General features: G+C 47.7%; 1 protein-coding gene across 1 annotated transcript; it reads right to left on the bottom strand.

Moving 5' to 3' along the window:
- Positions 1-12,923: 12,923 nt before the first annotated feature.
- On the bottom strand, positions 12,924-14,598 carry PVRIG (PVR related immunoglobulin domain containing). The gene is made up of 5 exons (XM_039221905.1): positions 14,480-14,598; positions 14,040-14,393; positions 13,822-13,945; positions 13,674-13,731; positions 12,924-13,569 (listed from the first exon to the last, which is right to left on the bottom strand). Exons 1-5 carry the CDS (start codon positions 14,538-14,540, stop codon positions 13,240-13,242), a joined length of 927 nt encoding a protein of 308 aa, XP_039077836.1. The 5' UTR covers positions 14,541-14,598; the 3' UTR covers positions 12,924-13,239.
- Positions 14,599-19,923: the final 5,325 nt, after the last annotated feature.

The following is a 19,923-nucleotide window of genomic DNA, read 5'->3' as shown; positions in this document are numbered from 1 at the left end:
CACGGGAGAATATCTTGCCTTCTCCATTGCTACAGGATATTTTTGCTAGATAGAGGATTCTGGGTTGACAGCTCTTTCTTGAGCGCTTGAAACACGGGTCTTCTCTCTTCTGGCCTCCATGGTTTCCGATGAGGAATTCATCAGAATTCAGGAGAATTGTGATGTGTCTGGACATGATTTTCTTTGAGTTGATCCTGGCAGGCATTCACTGATCTCCTCCTCCTCCTCCTCCTTCTTCTTCTCCTTCTTCTTCACCTTCTTCTTCTTCTCTTAAACACTACTTGTTTTTGTTTTGTTTTATTTGTTTCAAAAATTTTAAATGTTTATTTTTGAGAGAGAAGACAGAGTGGGGGAGGGGCAGAGAGAGACCAGAACACAGAATCTGAAGCGGGCTCTAGGCTCTGAGCTGTCAGCAGAGTGTCACGCAGGGTTTAAACCCACAAACTATGAAATCATGACCTGAACCAGTCAGACACACAACTGACTGAGCCACCCAGGCGCCCTTCACTGATCTTCTTAAATCTTTAATTTTATGTCTTTCACTGTATTGGGGAGGTTTTCTAGCCATTGTTCGTTCAAATATTCCTTTCTTCATTGATCTCAATCTCCTCTTCCTCCAGAATTCCAATGACATATATGTTCAATCTTTTCATATTGTCACATGGGTCTCTGGGACATTTTTATTTTTTATTGACTTATTTTTTAATATGACCAATACACTTATGTATTTATTTATTTATTTATTTTTACAAATAGTTTGTTGTCAAGTTGGTTTCCATATAATACCCAGTGCTCATCCCCACAAGGGCCCTCCTCCATACCCTTCTCTCCCCTTCCTCTACCCTCCAACCCCCATCAGCCCTCAGTTTGTTCTCAGCATTCAAGAGTCTCTCATGGTTTGCTTCTCTCCCCCTCCACCACTATTTCCTCCCTTCTTCTCCCCCGCGGTCCTCTGTTAAGTTCCTCCTAATCTTCCTATATGTGCAAACATATGGTATTTGTCCTTCTTTGCCTGACTTATTTTGCTCAGCATAACACCCTCAAGGTCCATCCATGTTGCTACTCATGGCCAGATTTCATTCTTTCTCATTGCCATATAGTATTCCATCGTATATATGAACCACATCTTCTTGATCCATTTGTTCGTTGATGGACACTTAGGCTCTTTCCATGATTTGGCTATTGTTGAGAGTGCTGCTATGAACATTGGGGTCCATGTGCCCCTATGCATCAGCACTCCTGTATCCCTTGGGTAAATTCCTAGCAGTGCTATTGCTGTGTCATAGGTGAGTTCTATTGTTATTTTTTTGAGGAACCTCCACACTGTTTTCCAGAGGGGCTGCACCAGTTTACATTCCCACCAAGAGTGTAGGAGGGTGCCTGTTTCTCCACATCCTCGCCAGCATCTAGAGTTCTCTGATTTGCTTATTTTAGCCACTCTGACTGGCGTGAGGTGGTATCTCAGTGTGGTTTTGATTTGTATTTTCTGGGACATTTTTAAAAATATTATTTTTCCTGGCTGTGAGGTTGGATAATTTCTTTTGATGTGTTTTTAAAAATTTTTTTAATGTTTATTTATTTTTGAGAGAGAGTGACAGAATGTGAGCAGGGGAGGGGCAGAGAGAGAGGGAGACACAGAATCTGAAAAAGGCTCCAGGCTCTGAGCTGTCAGCACAGAGCCCGATGCGGGACTTGAACCCACGAGCCGTGAGATCGCGACCTGAGCTGAAGTTGGACGCCCAACCAACTGAGCCACCCAGACACTCCCCCTTTTGATTTGTTTTTAAGTCTCCTGATTCTTTCCTCTCTCATCTCCATTCTACTACTACTGAAGACTTCCAATTAGCTTTTTGTTTTGGTTATCATATTCGTCAGCTTTAAAATTTCCATTTGACTTTTTTAAATGGCTTTTATTTTCTGCGGAGAAGGTCTATCTTTCCATTCATTTCAAGACTGTTTACCTTTATTTCATGGGGGCAGAGTGATAAAACAGCTACATGAAAGTCTTTGTCTAATCATTCCATTTACTTGGTGGGCTGTTGAGATTTTCTGGTTTCCTTGTATGCCAAGTAATTTTGGATTATATCCTGGACATTTTAAGTATTGTTATGCTATGAGATACTGGGTCCTGTTAAAATTCTATGGAGAATGTTGACTTTTCTGTTTTTCTGAGCTACGTTCAGACCACAGGTCTGAACAACAGACCTTCTGTGGGTTGTGGTTCCAGTGCCATTTAAAAATTTGGCTGCAGTGTGTGGATCTGTCCTGTGTGTACATCCCACCCTCTGTTCCCCTCTATCCACCCTCCACTGCCCATGGTCCATTCTGAGACCAGGGTGGGGGTCTACACCACAGTTTAGTTCTCAAAGCCTGTGGTATGTTTTCAGTGATCCGTTCCATGTGTGTGTATCTTGGAGGTGGGCCTGGGCTTCATACGCAGCTTATGAAATTCCTTTTTCAAGCTTCCTCCTCATAAAGATAAGAATGCAAAGACTTGGGGCGCCTGAGTGGCTCAGTCAGTTAAGCGTCCGACTTCGGCTCAGGTCATGATCTCACGGTTCGTGGGGTTCAAGCCCCGCGTTGGGCTCTGTGCTGACAGCTAGCTCAGAGCCTGGAGCTTGTTTCAGATTCTGTGTCTCCCGCTCTCTCTGACCCTCCCCTGTTCATGCTGTCTCTCTCTCTCTCTCTCTCTCAGAAATTAAAAAAAAAAAAAAAAGGCAAAGACTTTCGTTTCCCTTTGCACTTCTTGTCATGCGCTTCCTGTGAGTTCATCTACCTCTCAGGGGAAGCAGTTATAGGAAAGAAAGAGAAAAAAAAACAAAAAACAAAAAACAGGGGAATTCCCCCCACACTCTTTCCCTTTGCTAGTTTCTATCAGACAAAGATTTGGTTTTATTTTTCCCTCTGTCTCCTGGTTTCTCTGTTATGGTGGGTGCCTATACTGCTGCTATGTTGCTATTACTGCCATGAGAGTGCCTCAGAGCAAACTTGGGTGGGATTAAAAATAAAAGCGGGGGTGGGGAGAGTGGCACTTGGGTAGCTCAGTAGGTTAAGCTTCTGACTTCCACTCAGGTCATGATCTCACGGTTCATGAGTTCAATCCATGTGTAGGCCTCTGTGTTGACAGCTCAGAGCCTGGAGCCTGTATCAAAGTCTCTCTCTGTCTCCCTTTCTCTTTGCCCCTCACCCACTCATGTTCTCTCCTTCTCTCTCTCAAAAATGCATAAATGTTAAAAAAATAAAAAATAAATAAAAGCAGTGTTACCCCCCCACTTCGCCTGCCCCACTTCTAGCCTCCTGACCAGAACAAGAGAGTTTTCTTGGAGCGCTTTCTTCCTGTGCTCACTATGCAGTTCTGGGATCCAGGATGCTCTGAGTGTGAGCTGGAGATGCGGGATGACAAAAAACCAAAGAAAACCATCAACTCACTGCTATATATTACCCTGGGTTTTGATTTCTCTCTCCAGTCTGTTGTTACTTACTTTATAGTTCTCCATTAGTTGCTTTGTGGACTCTGCAGGTTTTAGAGACATGGGGTGGAGTATTACTTATTCCACCATAACCAGCCCTGGGACTCCTACCTTTTTTTTTTTTTTTTTTTTTTTTTTTTTTTACAAATAGTTTATTGTCAAATTAGTTTCCACATAACACCCAGTGCTCATCCCCACAAGGGCCCTCCTCCATGCCCATCCCCCCTCTCCACATCCATCAGTCCTCAGTTTTTGTCAGCATTCAAGAGTCTCTCATGGTTTGCCTCTCTCCCTTTCCCCCACCATTTCCCCCCTTCTTCTCCCCCTTGTTCCTCAGTTAAGTTCCTCCTAATCCTCCTATATGTGCAAACATATGATATTTGTCCTTCTCTGCCTGACTTATTTCGCTCAGCATAACACCCTCAAGGTCCATCCATGTTGCTACACGTGGCCAGATTTCATTCTTTCTTATTGCATGCAGTATTCCATGGTATAGATAAACCACATCTTCTTGATCCATTCATCCCTTGATGGACACTTAGGCTCTTTCCATGTTTTGGCTATTGTTGAGAGTGCTGCTATGAACCTTGGGGTACATGTGCTCCTATGCATCAGCATTTCTGTATCCCTTGGGTAAAATCTTAGCGGTGCTATTGCTGGGTCATAGGGGAGTTCTATTGTTAGTTTCCTGAGGAACCTCCACACTGTTTTCCAGAGGGGCTGTACCAGTTTACATTCCCACCAAGAGTGTAGGAGGGTGCCCGTTTCTCCACATCCTCGCCAGCATCTAGAGTCCTTCTGATTTGCTCATTTTAGCCACTCTGACTGGCGTGAGGTGGTATCTCAGTGTGATTTTGATTTGTATTTCCCTGATGAGGAGGGATGCTGAGCATTGTTTCATGTGTCTGTTGGCCATCTGGATGTCCTCTTTGGAGAAGTGTCTGTTCATATCTTCTGCCTGGGACTCCTACCTTGATATTTTATTTTATTTTATTTTATTTTATTTTAAATGTTTATTTATTTTTGAGAAAGAGAGAGAGAGACAGAGCATGAGCAGGGGAGGGGCAGAGAGAGAGAGGGAGACACAGAATCGGAAGCAGGCTCCAGGCTTTGAGCCATCAGCACAGAGCCCAATGCGGGGCTTAAACTCAAAAGACTTTGAGCTGTGAGATCATGACCTGAGCCCAAGTCGGCTGCTTAACCAACTGAGCCACTCAGGCGCCCCCTACCTTGATATTTTAAATCCCACAAACTAGGCATTGCAGGTATTGTTTGATAAGCTCAATTTGTTTTGCTTTATCTACATGCTTCTTTCCTCTCCCGATCCCCTTTTGTACCTCAGAATTTACTTTTTCTGTTACTTTTATTTTGACTGAAAATGTCTTTATTTTTCCAGTGTTCTTAAAAAATAATTTATCCTGGGGCACCTGGGTGGCTCAGTCGGTTAAGCATCCGACTTCGACTCAGGTCATGATCTCACGGTTCATGGGTTCGAGCTCCGCATTGGGCTATTCACTGACAGCTTGGAGCCTGCTTTGGATTCTGTGTCTTCCTCTCTCTCTGCCTCTCACCTACTTGTGCTCTGTCTCTCTCTGTCTCTCAAAAATAAGTAAACATAAAAAAAAAATTAAAAAAAATTTATCCTAGGAGAGCTTGGGTGGCTCAGTTGGTTGAGCATCAGACTTCGGCTTAGGTCACAATCTCACAGTTTATGTGTTTGAGTCCCACATCGAGCTCTCTGCTGTCAGCGCAGAGCCTGCTTCAGATCCTCTGTCCCCCTCTCTCTCTGCCCCTCCCCTGCTTTTTCTCTCTCAAAAACAAACAATTAAAAAAATAATTCATCTTAGTGTATAATTCTAGGTGGACACTACTTTTTCTTCACAATTCAAAGATAACATTGCATTACCTTTTGGGTTCCATTGAGAAGTTAGCTGTATACTTGTGGCCATGCTGTAAATATTGTTTTTTTGTGGCTTTTAAAAATAATTTTGTCTGCTATTAACATCCTCTATTTGTTTTTGGTATTTTGTAGTTTTACTGAAATGTTTCTGGTTATGGACTTCTTTATATTTATTATGCTTGGAATTTATTGGGCTTCCTGAATCAATACTGGAAAAATTTTAACCATTGTCTCTTCAAATACTGCTTACTTCCCAGTTTTTCAGTCTCTGTTTCTAAATTTATATTATTAGATGCATCCAACTTTTTTACTCTGTCTTTTATGTTTGATATTTGTCATTTCTGTGTTCCCATGCTACATTCTTTTTTAAAAAAGTTTAAATGTTTATTTTTGAGAGTGAGCACTTGAGCAAGGGAGGGACAGAGAAAGAGGGATCACAGAATTCAAACCAGGTTTCAGACTCCAGGATGTCACCACAGAGCCCGATGTGAGGCTCAAACTCACAAACCATGAGATCATGACCGGAGCTGAAGTTGGACACTCAACAGACTGAGCCACCCAGGCACCCCTCCATGCTGCGTTCTGACAATATCTCTGGATCTGTCTAAAGCCTGTCCAGTGATTTTATCTCTAGTTGTATCTAATTTGCTATTTAATTTATCCACTTACTTTTTAATTTTCAATTATATATATAAATTTTGAGAGAGACAGAGCATGAGTGAGGGAGGTGTAGATAGAGAGCGAGAGACTCTGAAGCAGACTCCAGGCTCTGAGCTGTCAGCACAGAGTCTGAGATGGGGCTCGAACCCACAAACTGCCAGGTCATGACCTGAGCTGAAGTCGGATGCTTAACTAACTGAGCCACTCAGGTGCCCTAATTTTTATATTTTATATTTCTAGAGTTTCTTTTCTTTTTTTTTTTTTTAATGTTTATTTTTGAGAGAGAGAGAGCGTGAGCATGTGTGCATGATTGGGGGAGGGTCAGAGGGAAAGAGTCTTAAGCAGGCTCTAAGCTCAGTGTGGAACCCAATGAAGGGCGTGATCTCATGACCCTGGGATCATGACCTGAGCCCAAATCAAGAGTTGGCCACTTAACTGCCTGAGCCACTGGGGCGCCTCTATTTCTAGAGTTTCTATTTGTGTTCTCCGCCACCCCCCCCCCAGATTTGCCTCGTTGGTTTTGCATTTTCTTGTTTCATCATGTTTCCAATATCTTCTTTTCTTCTTTTAGGTATATTATTTTATGATGTGTCAGATAATTCTAATATCAGCAGTCTTTGAGGGCCTGATTTTATAGTTAATTGTTTCCAAAAAGATCTTACATATGTTTTGTTAGATTTATTCATTTTATTCCTATTACCTTATTGTTTGCTGTTTTAGATAATTGTATCTTTTTAAATTAAATCTGATCTATGGAGGTACAATTTACCTACAATATTTCTCTTTTTCAGGCATTGTAGTTCAGTGAGGTTTTTAAAGGTATAAGGTCATGCAGTTGCCATCACAATCAAGATAGAGAATATTTCCACTACCCCAAGAACTCCTTCATGCCACTTTGTCATCAATCCTATCTCCTCAGCTCCAGTCCCTGGCAGTTGCTGCTGAGTTCTGTTCCTATATTTTTGCCTTTTCTAGAATGTTGTGTTCATCTTAAAAATAAAACTGTTGGTTATTTCACCAGCAAAAATGGATTTGTTCAGGAACAGCAGACGATTACAATATGGGACAAACCAGCTATGGGCAAATCAGAAGGGTGTCTGCCACATAAAGGAGAGAAACATTGTCTTTTTTTTTTTTAATATAATTTATTGTCCAGTTGGCTAACATAGAGTGTGTACAGTGTGCTCTTGCTTTTGGGGATAGATTCCCGTGATTCATTGCTTACATACAACACCCAGTGCTCATCCCAACAAGTGCCCTCCTCAATGCCCAGCACCCATTTTCCCCTCCCCCCTGCCTCCCAAAGAGAAATAATTTTTTAACAGAGGAAAGGGGGAATCTGGGAAGGCTGTTATAAGCAAGTCCATTGGACTGGCTTGGGGAAGTTCAACTACAGTGGCTTCTCATTGGCTGAGTGTGTCTCTCATTGGCTGGGTTGTGTTGGGGGGTGGGAATGAAAACCTTTCTTCCTTCTGTTAAGGTAATAAAGTAGTATCCACCTGAAAGTCGTGGTTCTTCCTGTTAGATTTGCAATTGATGGCAAGTGGCAAGGCCTGGCAGCCTGTCTTCCCAACCTCCCAACTTGATTTTAGTGAAATTTCCCTTTATTAACTTTCCACAGTCATATAAATGCAACCATATCTTTTGGGTTTGGCTTCTTTCACTTAGCAAAGTAATCATGAGATTTATTCACATTATTACATGTATCGGTAGTTGATTCCTTTTTACTGCTGGTAATATTGCATCGTGTGAATGTCCCACTACTGGTATATCCAGTCACCAGTTGACCAGTTGATAGATGATTGGTTTTTTTTCCCCACAGTTTTGGGTGACTGTGGTTAAAACTGCTATGAATATTAGCACACAGATTAATGTGAGAACATGTTTTCCTTTTTGGGGAGTAGATACCTAGAAGTGGGAGGTTTGGTCATATGGCACATATATATTTATATTTAGAAGAATCTGCCAAAATGTTTTCCTTTTACTTTTTTAAAATATTTAATGTTTATTTATTCTTGACAGAGAGACAGAGCACAAGCAGGGGAGGGGCAGAGAGAGAGGGAGACACAGAATCTGAAACAGGCTCTAGGCTCCAAGCTGTCAGCATAGAGCCCGACACAGGGTCCGAACCCATGAACCACGAGATCATGACCTTGAGCCAAAGTTGGAAGCCCAACTTACTGAGCCACCCAGGCGCCCCATTCTTTTAATTATTCTTAATGTTTATTTACTTTTGAGAGAGAGACAGACAGAGTGTGAGGAGGGGAGGGTCAGAGAGAAAAGGAGATACAGAATCTGAAGCAGGCTCCAGGCTCTGAGCTGTCAGCACAGAGCCCGATGTGGGGCTCGAACTCATGAACTCATGAGATCATGACCTGAACCAAAGTTGGAAACCCAACTGACTGAGCCACTCAGGTGCTCCCGCTCCCCAAATTGGTTTTCAAAGTGATTGTACCTTTTGTTATTGTTGTTTGGTCCATATCCTTCAGTGCCCAGGGCCTGATGACCTCTGAAATGTTCTTGCTCTAATTTATGGTTATACCGTTTTGAATCCCCATCAGCAAAGTATGAGAGTTTCAGTTGCTCTGCATCCTCACTAGTTCTTGGTATTGTAACTTGTGGTTTTAATCTGCATTTTCCTAATAACTAGCAATTTTGAAGTTCATTTCATGCAATTATTTGTCATTGGTATCTCTTCTTTGATGAAGTATCTCTTCAAATCTTTTGTCCAATTTTTAAAAATTGGGATTTTTATTATTGAGTATAGACAGTTCTTTATATATTGACAAGTCCTTTATCAGATGGATGCATGCTTTGCGAGTATATTTTCCAGTCTGCAGTTTTAAAAAAATGTTTATTTATTTATTTTGAGAGAGAGAGAGTGTGTGTGTGAGTGAGGGTAGGGGCAGAGAGAACCCCAAGCTATTAGCACAGAGTCTGATGAGGGGCTCAATCCCATGAACCTTGAGATCATGACCTGAGCTGAAACCAAGAGTTAGACACTTAACCAACTCAGCTACCCAGGCGCCCTGTAGTTTGGTTTTTTTATTTTGTTAACAGTATCTTTTGAAGAATAGTTGTGGAGATTCCAGATGTCACCAGTCCTCCTCAGCAGGGTGTGTCTGGAATCTGAAGTTGGGAAGCCTCCCCCTGTCCGTGGCTGGGCCAGCACACCTGGTATCCTATGCATTTGTGTGTCCCTGTGTTGGAGTGAGGGCACAGCCTGGGGTTTCTCGCAGGGGAGTTACTCCCCCATAGGACTTGAGAGAGGGCCCAGAAAACAGGAGGGCAGGAGGCTCTCTTAGTTCAACCCTGGCCCCTTTCAGCCCCCAGCTCATCCTGGGCAGGGCCTTTTACCTGTGTCCACTGGCTGAGCCTCCGCCCTTTCTCTCTCTAGGTCCCGGGCCCCTGCCATTCACTGTAGAGGTCAGCGTGAGCAGGGTGAGCACCTGACGTGGCGGGGTGCGAAGCTATGACATCATCGCACATCGGGCAGTGAACCCAGCAAGGGTTGGAGTCTTCCCAGCCTACGTGTGCAGAAGTCACCCACCCAGCAGGAGGTCGAGCTGTCCAAATCCCAGCACTCCCTCTGGTCCCCAGAGGGTGCCGGCGTTTGGAAGCATCTGCCAGGTGCCTTGAACCCACCACCTAGGGGTCAGTACAGAGTGGTGGCTGGTGAAGTTTCTGAGCTGAGAGAAGCAGGGATGGTCCGTATGGGCAGCGGACCACATGGAGGTTGGTACTAGTGACGTGGGGCCGCAGAGCAAATGGTCAAAAAAGAATTCTCGAGGCGTTTTGGGTGCCAAACAGGTGTTTTTCTTATAGCACGGGGACTGACTGGGCAGAAAGAGCTGCACTTACCCTGTTGTTAGGATAAGGCTATTTCATTGTCTAGTAAAACAGTCCTGAGACCCTTCACGTGTATCAGCGGCCATATGTTGAAAGAAGACTGTTAACATATACCCTGGGAGGGGGATGCAGTTATCAGAGGGAAGTTACATTGACCACAGCGATGAAGCTACAGTGGTAAAACATTAAAGGAAGGCCCCAAGGGAAATGAAGAGTGTTACACTCTATAACCTTTGCTGTCGTTGTCGCAGCAAAGTCCGGCCGTTGTTCTTTTTCTCCCATTGCCAGGGGGAGCCGCGGGGGAAGGGGCCGGGAACAGGTGGCGGGACCCGGCAGGGCAGAAGGGCTCACGCGGTCTGGGGCCCCCGGATGATCTCCGGAGCCGGATCAGGTGGGCGAACGCGAGGGTCGGTAGGAAGAAGCGCTCCGGGGTCGCCGAGGGGCAGCCGGAGCGGAGGGTGAGGGGCGGGTTCCCGGGGAACACGGCTGGGCCGCTGGGATGTGAAGGAGCTACTGACCGCGGGTGGAGTCGGCCACGGGGTGGGAGCGTCCCGAGGGCCATTTCCGTAGGGGCGAGCTCGTGTCCAGGGCTGTCGGGCCAGCTGCGGTGGGCGAGGACAGGGCTGAGGACATGAGGTGAGGGTCGCGGACAAGGGTGAGTCACAACTCTTATCCTTTTCCCCCGAGACCCCGGCGGCGCCTTGGAAGATGCTCTTCTCTCGGCCGGACTGGTGTCTCCTGTGAAAGGACCTCCGGGGACCGCTCGCGGGCAGCTTTGCAGCAGGGGTCAGCGGCGCCACCTGGTGGTCCCTGCACGCCCGGCCTCTCGCCCCAGGCCCAGGCCCCCGCTAGGCTCCTGGCTCCCGAGGGTCCCCGCCAACCCGCGGCAGCCTCCCCTGCACAGCCACAGAGATGTCCAGACCGGGCTGCTGTCTCTGTGCCTCCTTTGTTCCCTGCTGAAAGCGCCTCTGCGTTCCAGGCTCAGGCTACCCATCTGTTAAATGGACTTACTGAAAACACCTACCTCTTGGGGTTGTAAGTCCTAAGTAACGTACTCCGTGCAAAGTTGCTTAGTACTTGGTCCCCGTTTACAATCTTCACCCTCTCCTCAGGCCTTACGACCCTTATTATGTACTCGATGAGCAAAGTGAGCCTCAGAGAGAGGTGAAGCTGCTGGAGCTCTCACAGTCACAGAGTGGCCCCTGCAACTACAACTCAGGAGGGTCCGAAGCCCAAACCTTATCTCTCTCAGATTATGGCCGAAGATGGTCCTGGATCCTGGTGGAGGTAGGGGGACTGGTTCAGTTCTGTCCCCTTGGGCAAGTCCTCTCTTTCTCTCTCTCTCTCTCAGTCTTCGATTACCACTTTCACTGAATGAACAAATGGTAGAGCATGTGTTACAAGGCTGGGGTCTGAGAAGAGGTCTGTACCTGGAATCTCTGGGGCTGAGTGGTCTCGCACCACATCTGCACTCACCCCGCTGGTCCCTTCATCGCTGCTGGTTCTGGGACTTGGGGCTGGGCTGCAGGCAGCAGGGCAGCTGCGGAGACTTCCTGGCTCCTGCAGTTTTGGGTTTCACATGCCATGGGGACCGGGCTGGCTGTGGCTCTTGGAGCTTGTAGAAGATAGGCTCCAGTCGGGGGAGCTCTCCCTGACTCGGTAATGGGCAAGTGGCCAGGGCAGGGAGCCAGGTTCAGGTCCGGGGTCCCTCAGAGCTCCCTCCCTTGCCCTACAAACATTCCCTTCCTAGAGAAGTGAGGCTTCCCTGGAAGACCCCAACACCTTTTCTGAGACCCTGTAAGCCCCACTGCCCCCACACCCCTGCACCTGACATGGTCCTAAGGCAGCTGGGCCCTGATCTACTCCCTCCCTGACATCTCCCTGAGCTGTCTCAGGGACCTCCGTGGCAGCCCCACCTCTCCCTTGAGCCCTGCAGGGACCACTGAGCTGATTAGGCCAATGCTGAGGTCTCCTTAAAGGAAGAAGATGATCACAGGCTGAGGAAGGCAGGCCCTATGACCCCTTAACCACCCCCTCACCCGGCTGTCCCACCCTCTCCCCAACACTTCATAGAGGTGGTGGCTGGATGGGGCTGGGTCCTGGCAAGGCCACACCAGAGCATACCTAGAATAGTAAACTGGGTTTCTGGAAGGTTCTGTGGTTGGACACAGGCTCTGGGCAGGCTCTTCCTGAGCCAGGCAGAGGGGGTGGTTCCTGACTTGGCAGGTGGCACTGCCTGGGATTTCCCACAAGCAGAATTAAGTAAGGGACCAAGTGGCAGGTGTCCCCTCTTCCAGGCTAGTATTCATCCTGGTTGGGGGTGCAGTCTGAACCTGGCTCCAGGACCATCCCTGTCCCTGCCACCCAGAATCTGCCACATTCCTGTGGAGCCTTGCGGCTTAGAGAGCTCTTCCGCGTTCTCACGTGGCAAAGGTGTGATGAGGCCCAGGCTGCTTGGCCTGTTTATGGCAGGAAGCTGCTGATTCTGGATGGGAAGATGAGTGGGTAGGGGAGTGTGTGTTCAGTCCCTGTGCTGACCAGGCCTCTACCTACCCCCACCCACCCCGAGTAACCAGTGAGGAGTAGTGCTAGTGCCCTGGTAACAAGAAAGGAGCCAGAGGAAGCTACTGTGGGCAGATCTGAGGTGAGCCTCCTGCCTCTGAATATCAATTCTGTGGAAGGAATGCATCAGGACCCTCTCCCCAAAACACCTCAGGGAGCCCAGCATAGGGGTGCTGGGCCAGACTACGGGGGCTTTTCTTGGGTTGAAGCCCCAGAAGCCCTTGCTGCTGTTCGAGGGCATGGCAAGATGGGAGTATAGGACCCCACACACACACCCGCAGTCTTGTCTTCCCAGCCCTTGGTGACACTCAGCAAGCTCTACAGGGCCAGGAACCTCCCCATCCAGGGTGGAGGGTGGGCAGAGGGGAGGTCTCCCATGCTGAGGCCCCATCCCTGTCCAAGTCGAACCTGGCCCTGCCTCACAGGGGTTGAAACTGCCTCTAACCTCTTAACCCCTAAAGAAGAAAAGGTCCAGCCAAGGCCCCAGTCAGAAACCTTTTTTTTTTTTTTTGACTTAGTTATCAACATCACCTGTGACAGCTGGGGACTTGAAAACAGGAAACAACCTGGGATGGGATTTTGTCACCTCGCATAGACATGTGTGCCCACACGTGCACACATGCTGACCACATCCGTGCTGAGTGGGCCTTGGCCAGCTATATGTTAGAGACACTTATGCAGGCCGGAGAATAAGAGAAGATGCGCAAAGATGATGGGTGCCAAGGACACAGGGGCACAACAGAAGGGCGTCCCAGACGCCTGAGAGGAGAGGGAGCCCAAGCCGACTTGGGGTCCCTCTCATCGAACTCCTAAGTGCCCCTCCATGGCTCTGTGCCCCAGAGGGTCAGGGAAATGGACAAAGTTGGGGCCAACTGGGAGTGGCCGCTCTCCTGCCTGAGCATAAAGTCCATTCTCGATGGAGATGAAACTGCTGCGTGCAGAGGCTGGCAGGGGCACCCAGGGGGCAGGAGGCCGGGGGTGGCACGCAGTGTGGGCAGGGAGCACCGCCCATGGGGACAGTGGCCGGGGCTGGAGGACCGTGTCCAGAGTGGCAGCGCGATAGCGGTTGGTGTTGACAGTAGTAGTGTGGAGGATGTGGAGAGAGGCCAGGGAGGCATGGCTCGCCACCTGCAGGGATGATGAGGAAGGAGGCCTGAGTTAGGCTCTACCTCAGAGCCCCCCAGTACCAGCCCACTCTGTTCCCCGCTCCCAAACAATTCCTCAGTCCTCACCCTTGCTCGCGTCTGTGTTTGGGGGCTGGTGTGGGGTGGCTGAAACTTTATGACAGACCTGGGAAAGTGAGGAGGGTTAGAAGCAAAGCATGTGGCTAGCCCGCTGTTGTGGGGGTTCAGACTGGGCCCAGCAGGGGTTGGGTCTCACCAGTGCTTCTGCCGATGTAGCAGGTAGAGAAGGTAGACACAGCCAAAGATGAGGACCCCCGAGGCCCCCAAGATCCCAGCCAGGTCAGCCCGCAGTATGGGGGATGGAGTAGGGGCAGGGAGCCCTGTGTATATAGAGAGAGGTGTACCAGACTGGCAGCCAGCGCCCTGGGGTCCTTTCCTGGCCCCCCTCCTCCCGGCCCCTCTCATCAGCCCCACCTTGGTCTGTGCTGAGGAAGAGGTTCCCACAGGCCTCCTGGGAGCCTTCAGGAAAGGAAACAAACTTGCAGCAGAAGGTGGTGTTGGGACTGGGGCTTCTCCCCTCAGACCCTTCTTCCAGGATGAGGGAGATGCTAGTTTTGGTTTCCCAGTGGACCTGGCTGACAGGGGGCCAATGCTGGACGCCGAATTCTGGGTGCAAAACAGCCAGTCTAGTGCCTCCGGAACCGTCGGGCCCCCCAGAGCTCACAGTCACCAGGGAGACAGAGCCGGATCCCAGGAATCCACAGCGGACAGTGAAGGACGGGGACTCTGTGGCCTCCATCTGAACTTGCACCCACACTTCAGGGGTCTCTGTGGGATAGAGGCATAGGAGGGCCCCAGGGCTGGGTCTCCACCCTGTCCCCACATCTTCTGCTTCTCTCCAGTACCCCACTCACCAGCAGTGATGCATAGTGTCAGCAGCGCCAAGAGCAGGACCAGGGCCCGGGGCCTGTCCATGGCTCCCCTCCAGCCCTAGCTCTGGGAGCTGCCGTGGTAGGGACAGCACCTACGTTTCCGTTCTCATCACAGGAAGTTTTCATGTGTGAGCAAGCCCGGGGAGCAGCTGGGCTCTGTAGCCCTGCCCCATTTCCTTCTCTGTTTGCCTCAGCTACCTGAACGCAGGGCAATGGACCCCTCTGCCTTGGGAGACTTAAAGCAACAGCGACAAGGCTTTCCCTGTACTCATGGCTGTGCTTCACAAGAGCAGGACAGCAGGCCAAAAACCAGTTGGTCCCTTGGGCAAACTGCCATCCCACCACACCGAGAGCTGAAGTTAGATGCTTAACTGACTGAGCCACCCAGGCGCCCCCAGCTCTGACATTTCTTAGTGAAATCCATCCAGCCACAAACACCTCAAATCCTGATGATCCCATGTCTCTAGATTAGGCTCTTGAGAGTTGACCTGGTGCCACAACTTCATAGTTCTACAAGCTCAGACAAAGCAACCTCAACCCCCAAAGCAGCAACATCCCAACAGGGATCATACTCTGTTTGATGGCATGGCATGTGGCACTCTGGTCATGCCCAGCTCAAGCCTTCAGCATATGTTGGTGACCATCCTTTTATGAGATGTTCCCCACCTGAGTTTGTAGGTTGAGACTCATACCTGATCCATTTATTTTATTTTACAAATATTTTAAATGTTGTGAGAAGACCATTTGTGTTTCCCTATCAAAGTAATATAAATATGAGAGTAATATCTGAGTGTATACTCTGTGCTAAATTTGTTCTGAGCAAGTCAAACATATTAGCTCCATAGTTACAATGACCTTACGAGGAAGGAACTTGCCCAGGGTGGCAAGGCTCTCGCTGTGAGAGAGCAGCTCAGCATAGTTGTTAATATGTGGGTTCTGAAGCCAGGATTTGACAAAAATTTTAGCTTCAGAGGCCACACTATTAACAACCATGCTGAGCTGCCTCTCACATACACATTTAAAAGTGTTAAATTACAAGGTTTTTGTCAAAATCCAGCAGTCCTCTGCCCCATCAGCAGAGAGCCTGTTCTCAGTTCATAGGCTAGGCTGCCCCCGCCCTGAGATGAGCTGCTTCTGTGCCGACAGGAGAGGGTTTTTCAGCTGCTGCTACCCCAATCCATTCCTTTACTGCTCTCCCCTACTGAATTAAGTTAGACATATTTTCCTTCAAGTTTCCCCGGGATTCTGGGCTCCTCTGTCCCGATGGTTTCTCTAGTGTCCTGCACTTCATCTGGCAGGTTGGCCACCCTGCTGGTTCTCTTTTCCTATGTGACCCCCCCTCTTCAGTGCTTTCTCCAGCCATCCCAACTCAACACCCCGGGCTCTCAGGGACTCTGTGCTCAAGGGAGACTTTCTAGATCCTGTGTTGCACCCTGCCCCGGGGAAGGAACTACAAAGCTCAAGGAAGACTTCAAAATGTGTGTGAAAAGAAACCTTCCACCAACCCACCACTTTATCGTCTCCTGCCTTCCAAGCACAGACTTGCTTTTTTCCTGTAACGTCCCAGTCAATGTGACTGGAATTCAGAACACAGGGTGACTTTCCCATTAGCTGAAGACTTTTCTCAGCAACCTGGAAAAAAAAATCTCTTCACTTTATAATGTAGGAGAGAACACCAAACAACTTCTTGCAGAGCTCATGGCCACAAGGGTTAAAAAAGAAAGAGCCTTAAATCAAGATTACTTAAAATAATTCAAAAGCAGTTATTCAATAGTAAGCTAATAGGCAACGCACACCAGTGCCAGTCCCCTGGAAAACACTGTTTGGTGTCACTTGTCAACCCAGGTACGGTTAGCCTGGGCAGAGGCCTCCACCTCTCCTCTGCCTAAGCTGGCCTCAGTTCTGGTTCCGGCCTGGCCGGGGCCTGACCACTTGGAGCTGTTGCTCTGAAGCCCACAGCCCTGCTTCTGTTGGCAAGGGGCTCACCGGCATGACAACCTTCAAAGCTGTGGTTTTTAAGGTGCAGTGTTTGTACCTCAGCTGCTACACATGATATCCACTGCTGTCATGCAAAAGATTAACATTTTTTATTTTTTATAAAAAAAAATTTTTTTTTAATGTTTTATTTATTTCTAGGAGAGAGAGAGAGAGAGACAGTGTGAGCAGGGGAGGGTCAGAGATAGAGGGAGTCACAGACTGAAACAGGCTCCAGGCTCTGAGCTGGCAGTCAGCTCAGAGCCCGACGCGGGGCTCGAACCCACGAACCGCGAGATCATGACCTAAGTGAAAGTTGGACGCTTAACCGACTAAGCCACCCAGGCGCCCCAACATTTTTTATTTTTTAAAGAAAAAAATACAATGAGGAAAATTTTAAAATATTTTATTTAAAGTTTATTTTGTGAGTGAGAGCAAGACAGTACACTCGCGTGTGCATGCAAGTGGGGGTTGCCGAGAGGGAGAGAGAGGATCCCGTGTAGGCTCCACAATGTCAGCACAGAGCCTGACGCAGGACTTGATCTCACAAACCTCGAAATCACGACCTGAGCCGAAATCAAGAGTCAGACGCTTAGACTGGGCCAGCCAGGCGCCCCAAAATACAAAGAAATATCCTCTCACTGGGATCCAAATGTCATGGTTCATGTCTTAAGAAGATCAGCATCCTGGGACGTCTGGGTGGCCCAGTCAGTTAAGCATTCGACTTCGGCTCAGGTCATCATCTCACTGTTTGAGAGATTGAGCCCCATGTTGGGCTCTCTGCTGACAGCTTGGAACCTGGAGCTGCTTCAGATTCTGTTTCCCCCTCTCTCTGCCCCTCCCATGCTCATGCTCTGTCTCTCAGTAATAAATAAAACATTAAAAAAAAATTTAAAAAAGATCAGCATCCTAAGGTAAGATAGGCAAACCCATAGCTTATGATGGACTGTAATTTACATGCTATAAGATGCCATGGTTTTGTGTGTCCCCTCTAAGAACACTGTTATTGTAGTTGGAAAGCATTTTCTGACCTGCTTATAAGTCCTCCAGTGAAAAATTTTAGTGGGCATTGGCTCATCTATTTAAAAAAGTAGTAAAATGCAGTCAGAGCAGCACCTACTCCATTTGGATTCACAAGGTTTTGAGAGGTACCCCTTTCAGTTACATAGACCATAAAAGATAATTATAAAAATAAACTGAATTTTCAAGAAGAACCTCATAAAATGTGAAACCATGATTTAAAATTTCTTTCTTGGGGTGCCTGGGTGGCTAAGTCAGTTGAGCATCTGACTCTTGATTTTGGTTCAGGTCATGATCCCAGGGTTGTGGGATCAAGCCCAGCATCAGGCTCTGTGCTAAGCGTGGAGCCTGCTTAAGATTCTCTCTCTCTCTCTGTCTCTCTCCCTCCCTCTCTGTCTCCCTCTCTCCCTCCCTGTCTCTCTCCCTCTCTCTCTCTCTCTGCCTCTCCCTCCCCAATCCCAGCTTATACTCCCTCTCTAAAAAAGAAAAAGAAAATTTACTTTGCTTTTTTAGAGCAAAAAGTTATTTTGTACTGTTAAAATATTTCAAAACATGTTATTAACTCACTATATATTTCTAAAGTGTGTAATAAATAAATGGTAAATGTTTATATAATTTTTAAACTGATAAATGTGCTCAAACTTTTAAATTCCTAGGACTCTAAGGTTCTGTTTTATTTACTAGTGCTATGTAACAAACCATCCCCAACTTAATGTAAACATTTTATTGTGTTCATGGATTCTATGGGCCAGGAATTTGGAAAAGGTAGAGAAAAGATAAGGCCTGGGGCCTCAGCTGGAAGACTCAAAAGATGGGTATTATAATCGTCTGATTTACATCTAAAGCACGTCTGGTGGTTCATATTGGACGTAGGCTGGGACTTCAACGAGGGCTGCTGGAGGGACACTCAAAACATGACCTTTCCATGTGGTTGCTTGGGGGGCTGTCTCCCAGCATGGTAATTAGGTTCCAAGAGTGAACATGTCAAGAAACAGGAGGTTGGAAGCTGCAGGTTAATTTTGGGTTCAGAAACTGGCACAGCATCATTTCCACTATATTCTATTAATCAAGGAATCACAGAGCTCATATTCCAGGGGAGAGGACCTAGACCCAACCTCTCAATAAAGAGTCTCAAAGAATTTGGGGAGGATATAAAACTCACACGTATTCTGAGGTTGGGGCTCAATTGCCCACGCCAGACTATCCGGATGTGTAAAGGTCTCCACATTTGCAGAGCTGCCAAGTCTTTTGATCTTGTGAAGTAGATCTTCAGCTTGGCTGGTACTTAACTCAGGAATCTTTCCCCTCCTGGATCCTTCGTGATGTGCATATCTTCACCTTGGTTTTCCTACTCTGTTCCCAGATCCCAGAGGAAAGGCTCCTCCCCCTGGAGCGGTTTCCTCTGAATAAGGTTAAAGATCTTTGAATGGGTCTGCTGTCCTACCATAGCACTGGCAGCTGCCTTTCCAAACAGAGACTCCTGAACCCAATTTCTAGCTTCTATCTATGAGATGGTTTCCAGCTTCTATCTGTGAGAGGGTGCTGGAGAGGAAAGGAGGAGGAGGTGGACTTAGTCAAAGAAGAAAGTGACAAGGACGTCTTCACATGTTTCGGTGCTTGTCAGGGGGAAAGAGAGAACAGAGGTGCTGTGCTTTTCCAAGCAGCAGAACAAGAACAAAAAAGTATTTCAAGGTGGCAGGTCTCCGGAGGCAGTCTAAGTGAGAGCTGACGGCGGTAATAAGAGGGGAAACAGACCAGAGATATTCTGCAGAATGACTTGAGAGGATCTGCCTAAGAACTAGCTGGGGAAGGCAAGGATAAAGGAGAAGATAGTGTCAAAGTCTTAGATTTGGGAGTTAGAAATTTAGAGTAACTTGTAAGTTTCTTCCTAACTCAGATACTGAGATTCTACACAATTTCAAATTATAACAGGTGTCTCTGGGACAAAGTCATGAAACTCCCCCTGCAAAGAACCCTTGGGTGAAAGCTGCCAAAATGTGTGGCGTGTTCTCAGTGTAGTGAGATAGGCCACCCCCCTTGCAATCAGGATTCTGCCCTCTCTCCTCGGTTTTGTTTTTTTTTTTAATTTTTTTAATGTTTTATTTATTTCTAGGAGAGAGAGAGAGACAGCGTGAGCAGGGGAGGGTCAGAGAGAGAGGGAGTCAGACTGAAACAGGCTCCAAGCTCTGAGCTGGCAGTCAGCACAGAGCCCAACGCGGGGCTCGAACCCACGAACCGCGAGATCATGACCTAAGCGAAAGTCGGACGCTTAACCGACTAAGCCACCCAGGCGCCCCCTCTCTCCTCGGTTTTGAACTGTCCTCATGACATAAACCACTGAAAGGCAGCCGGTGTCTTCCTAGCTCCTCTGCCCCACCACGTCTCCCCATTACTAAGCACTACATCCTTGAGAGCCAGTGTACAAAGGCACC

The sequence above is a fragment of the Hyaena hyaena genome, unplaced genomic scaffold (assembly GCF_003009895.1).
Source record: "Hyaena hyaena isolate Hyena2069 unplaced genomic scaffold, ASM300989v1 scaffold_1030, whole genome shotgun sequence".
Taxonomy (NCBI): Eukaryota; Metazoa; Chordata; class Mammalia; order Carnivora; family Hyaenidae; genus Hyaena; species Hyaena hyaena.
Note: the sequence above shows the minus strand (reverse complement) of the source record. Positions and strands in the feature narration are given on the sequence as shown.

Bases quoted from the DNA above. Each gene is read 5' to 3' on its own strand.
- PVRIG (XM_039221905.1), bottom strand. From the start codon at position 14,540: ATGGACAGGCCCCGGGCCCTGGTCCTGCTCTTGGCGCTGCTGACACTA. The intron at 14,394-14,479 runs GTGAGTGGGGTA...TCTATCCCACAG, and splicing joins GACACTATGCATCACTGCTG to AGACCCCTGAAGTGTGGGTG. The intron at 13,732-13,821 runs GTGAGACCCAAC...TCACTTTCCCAG, and splicing joins CTACATCGGCAGAAGCACTG to GTCTGTCATAAAGTTTCAGC.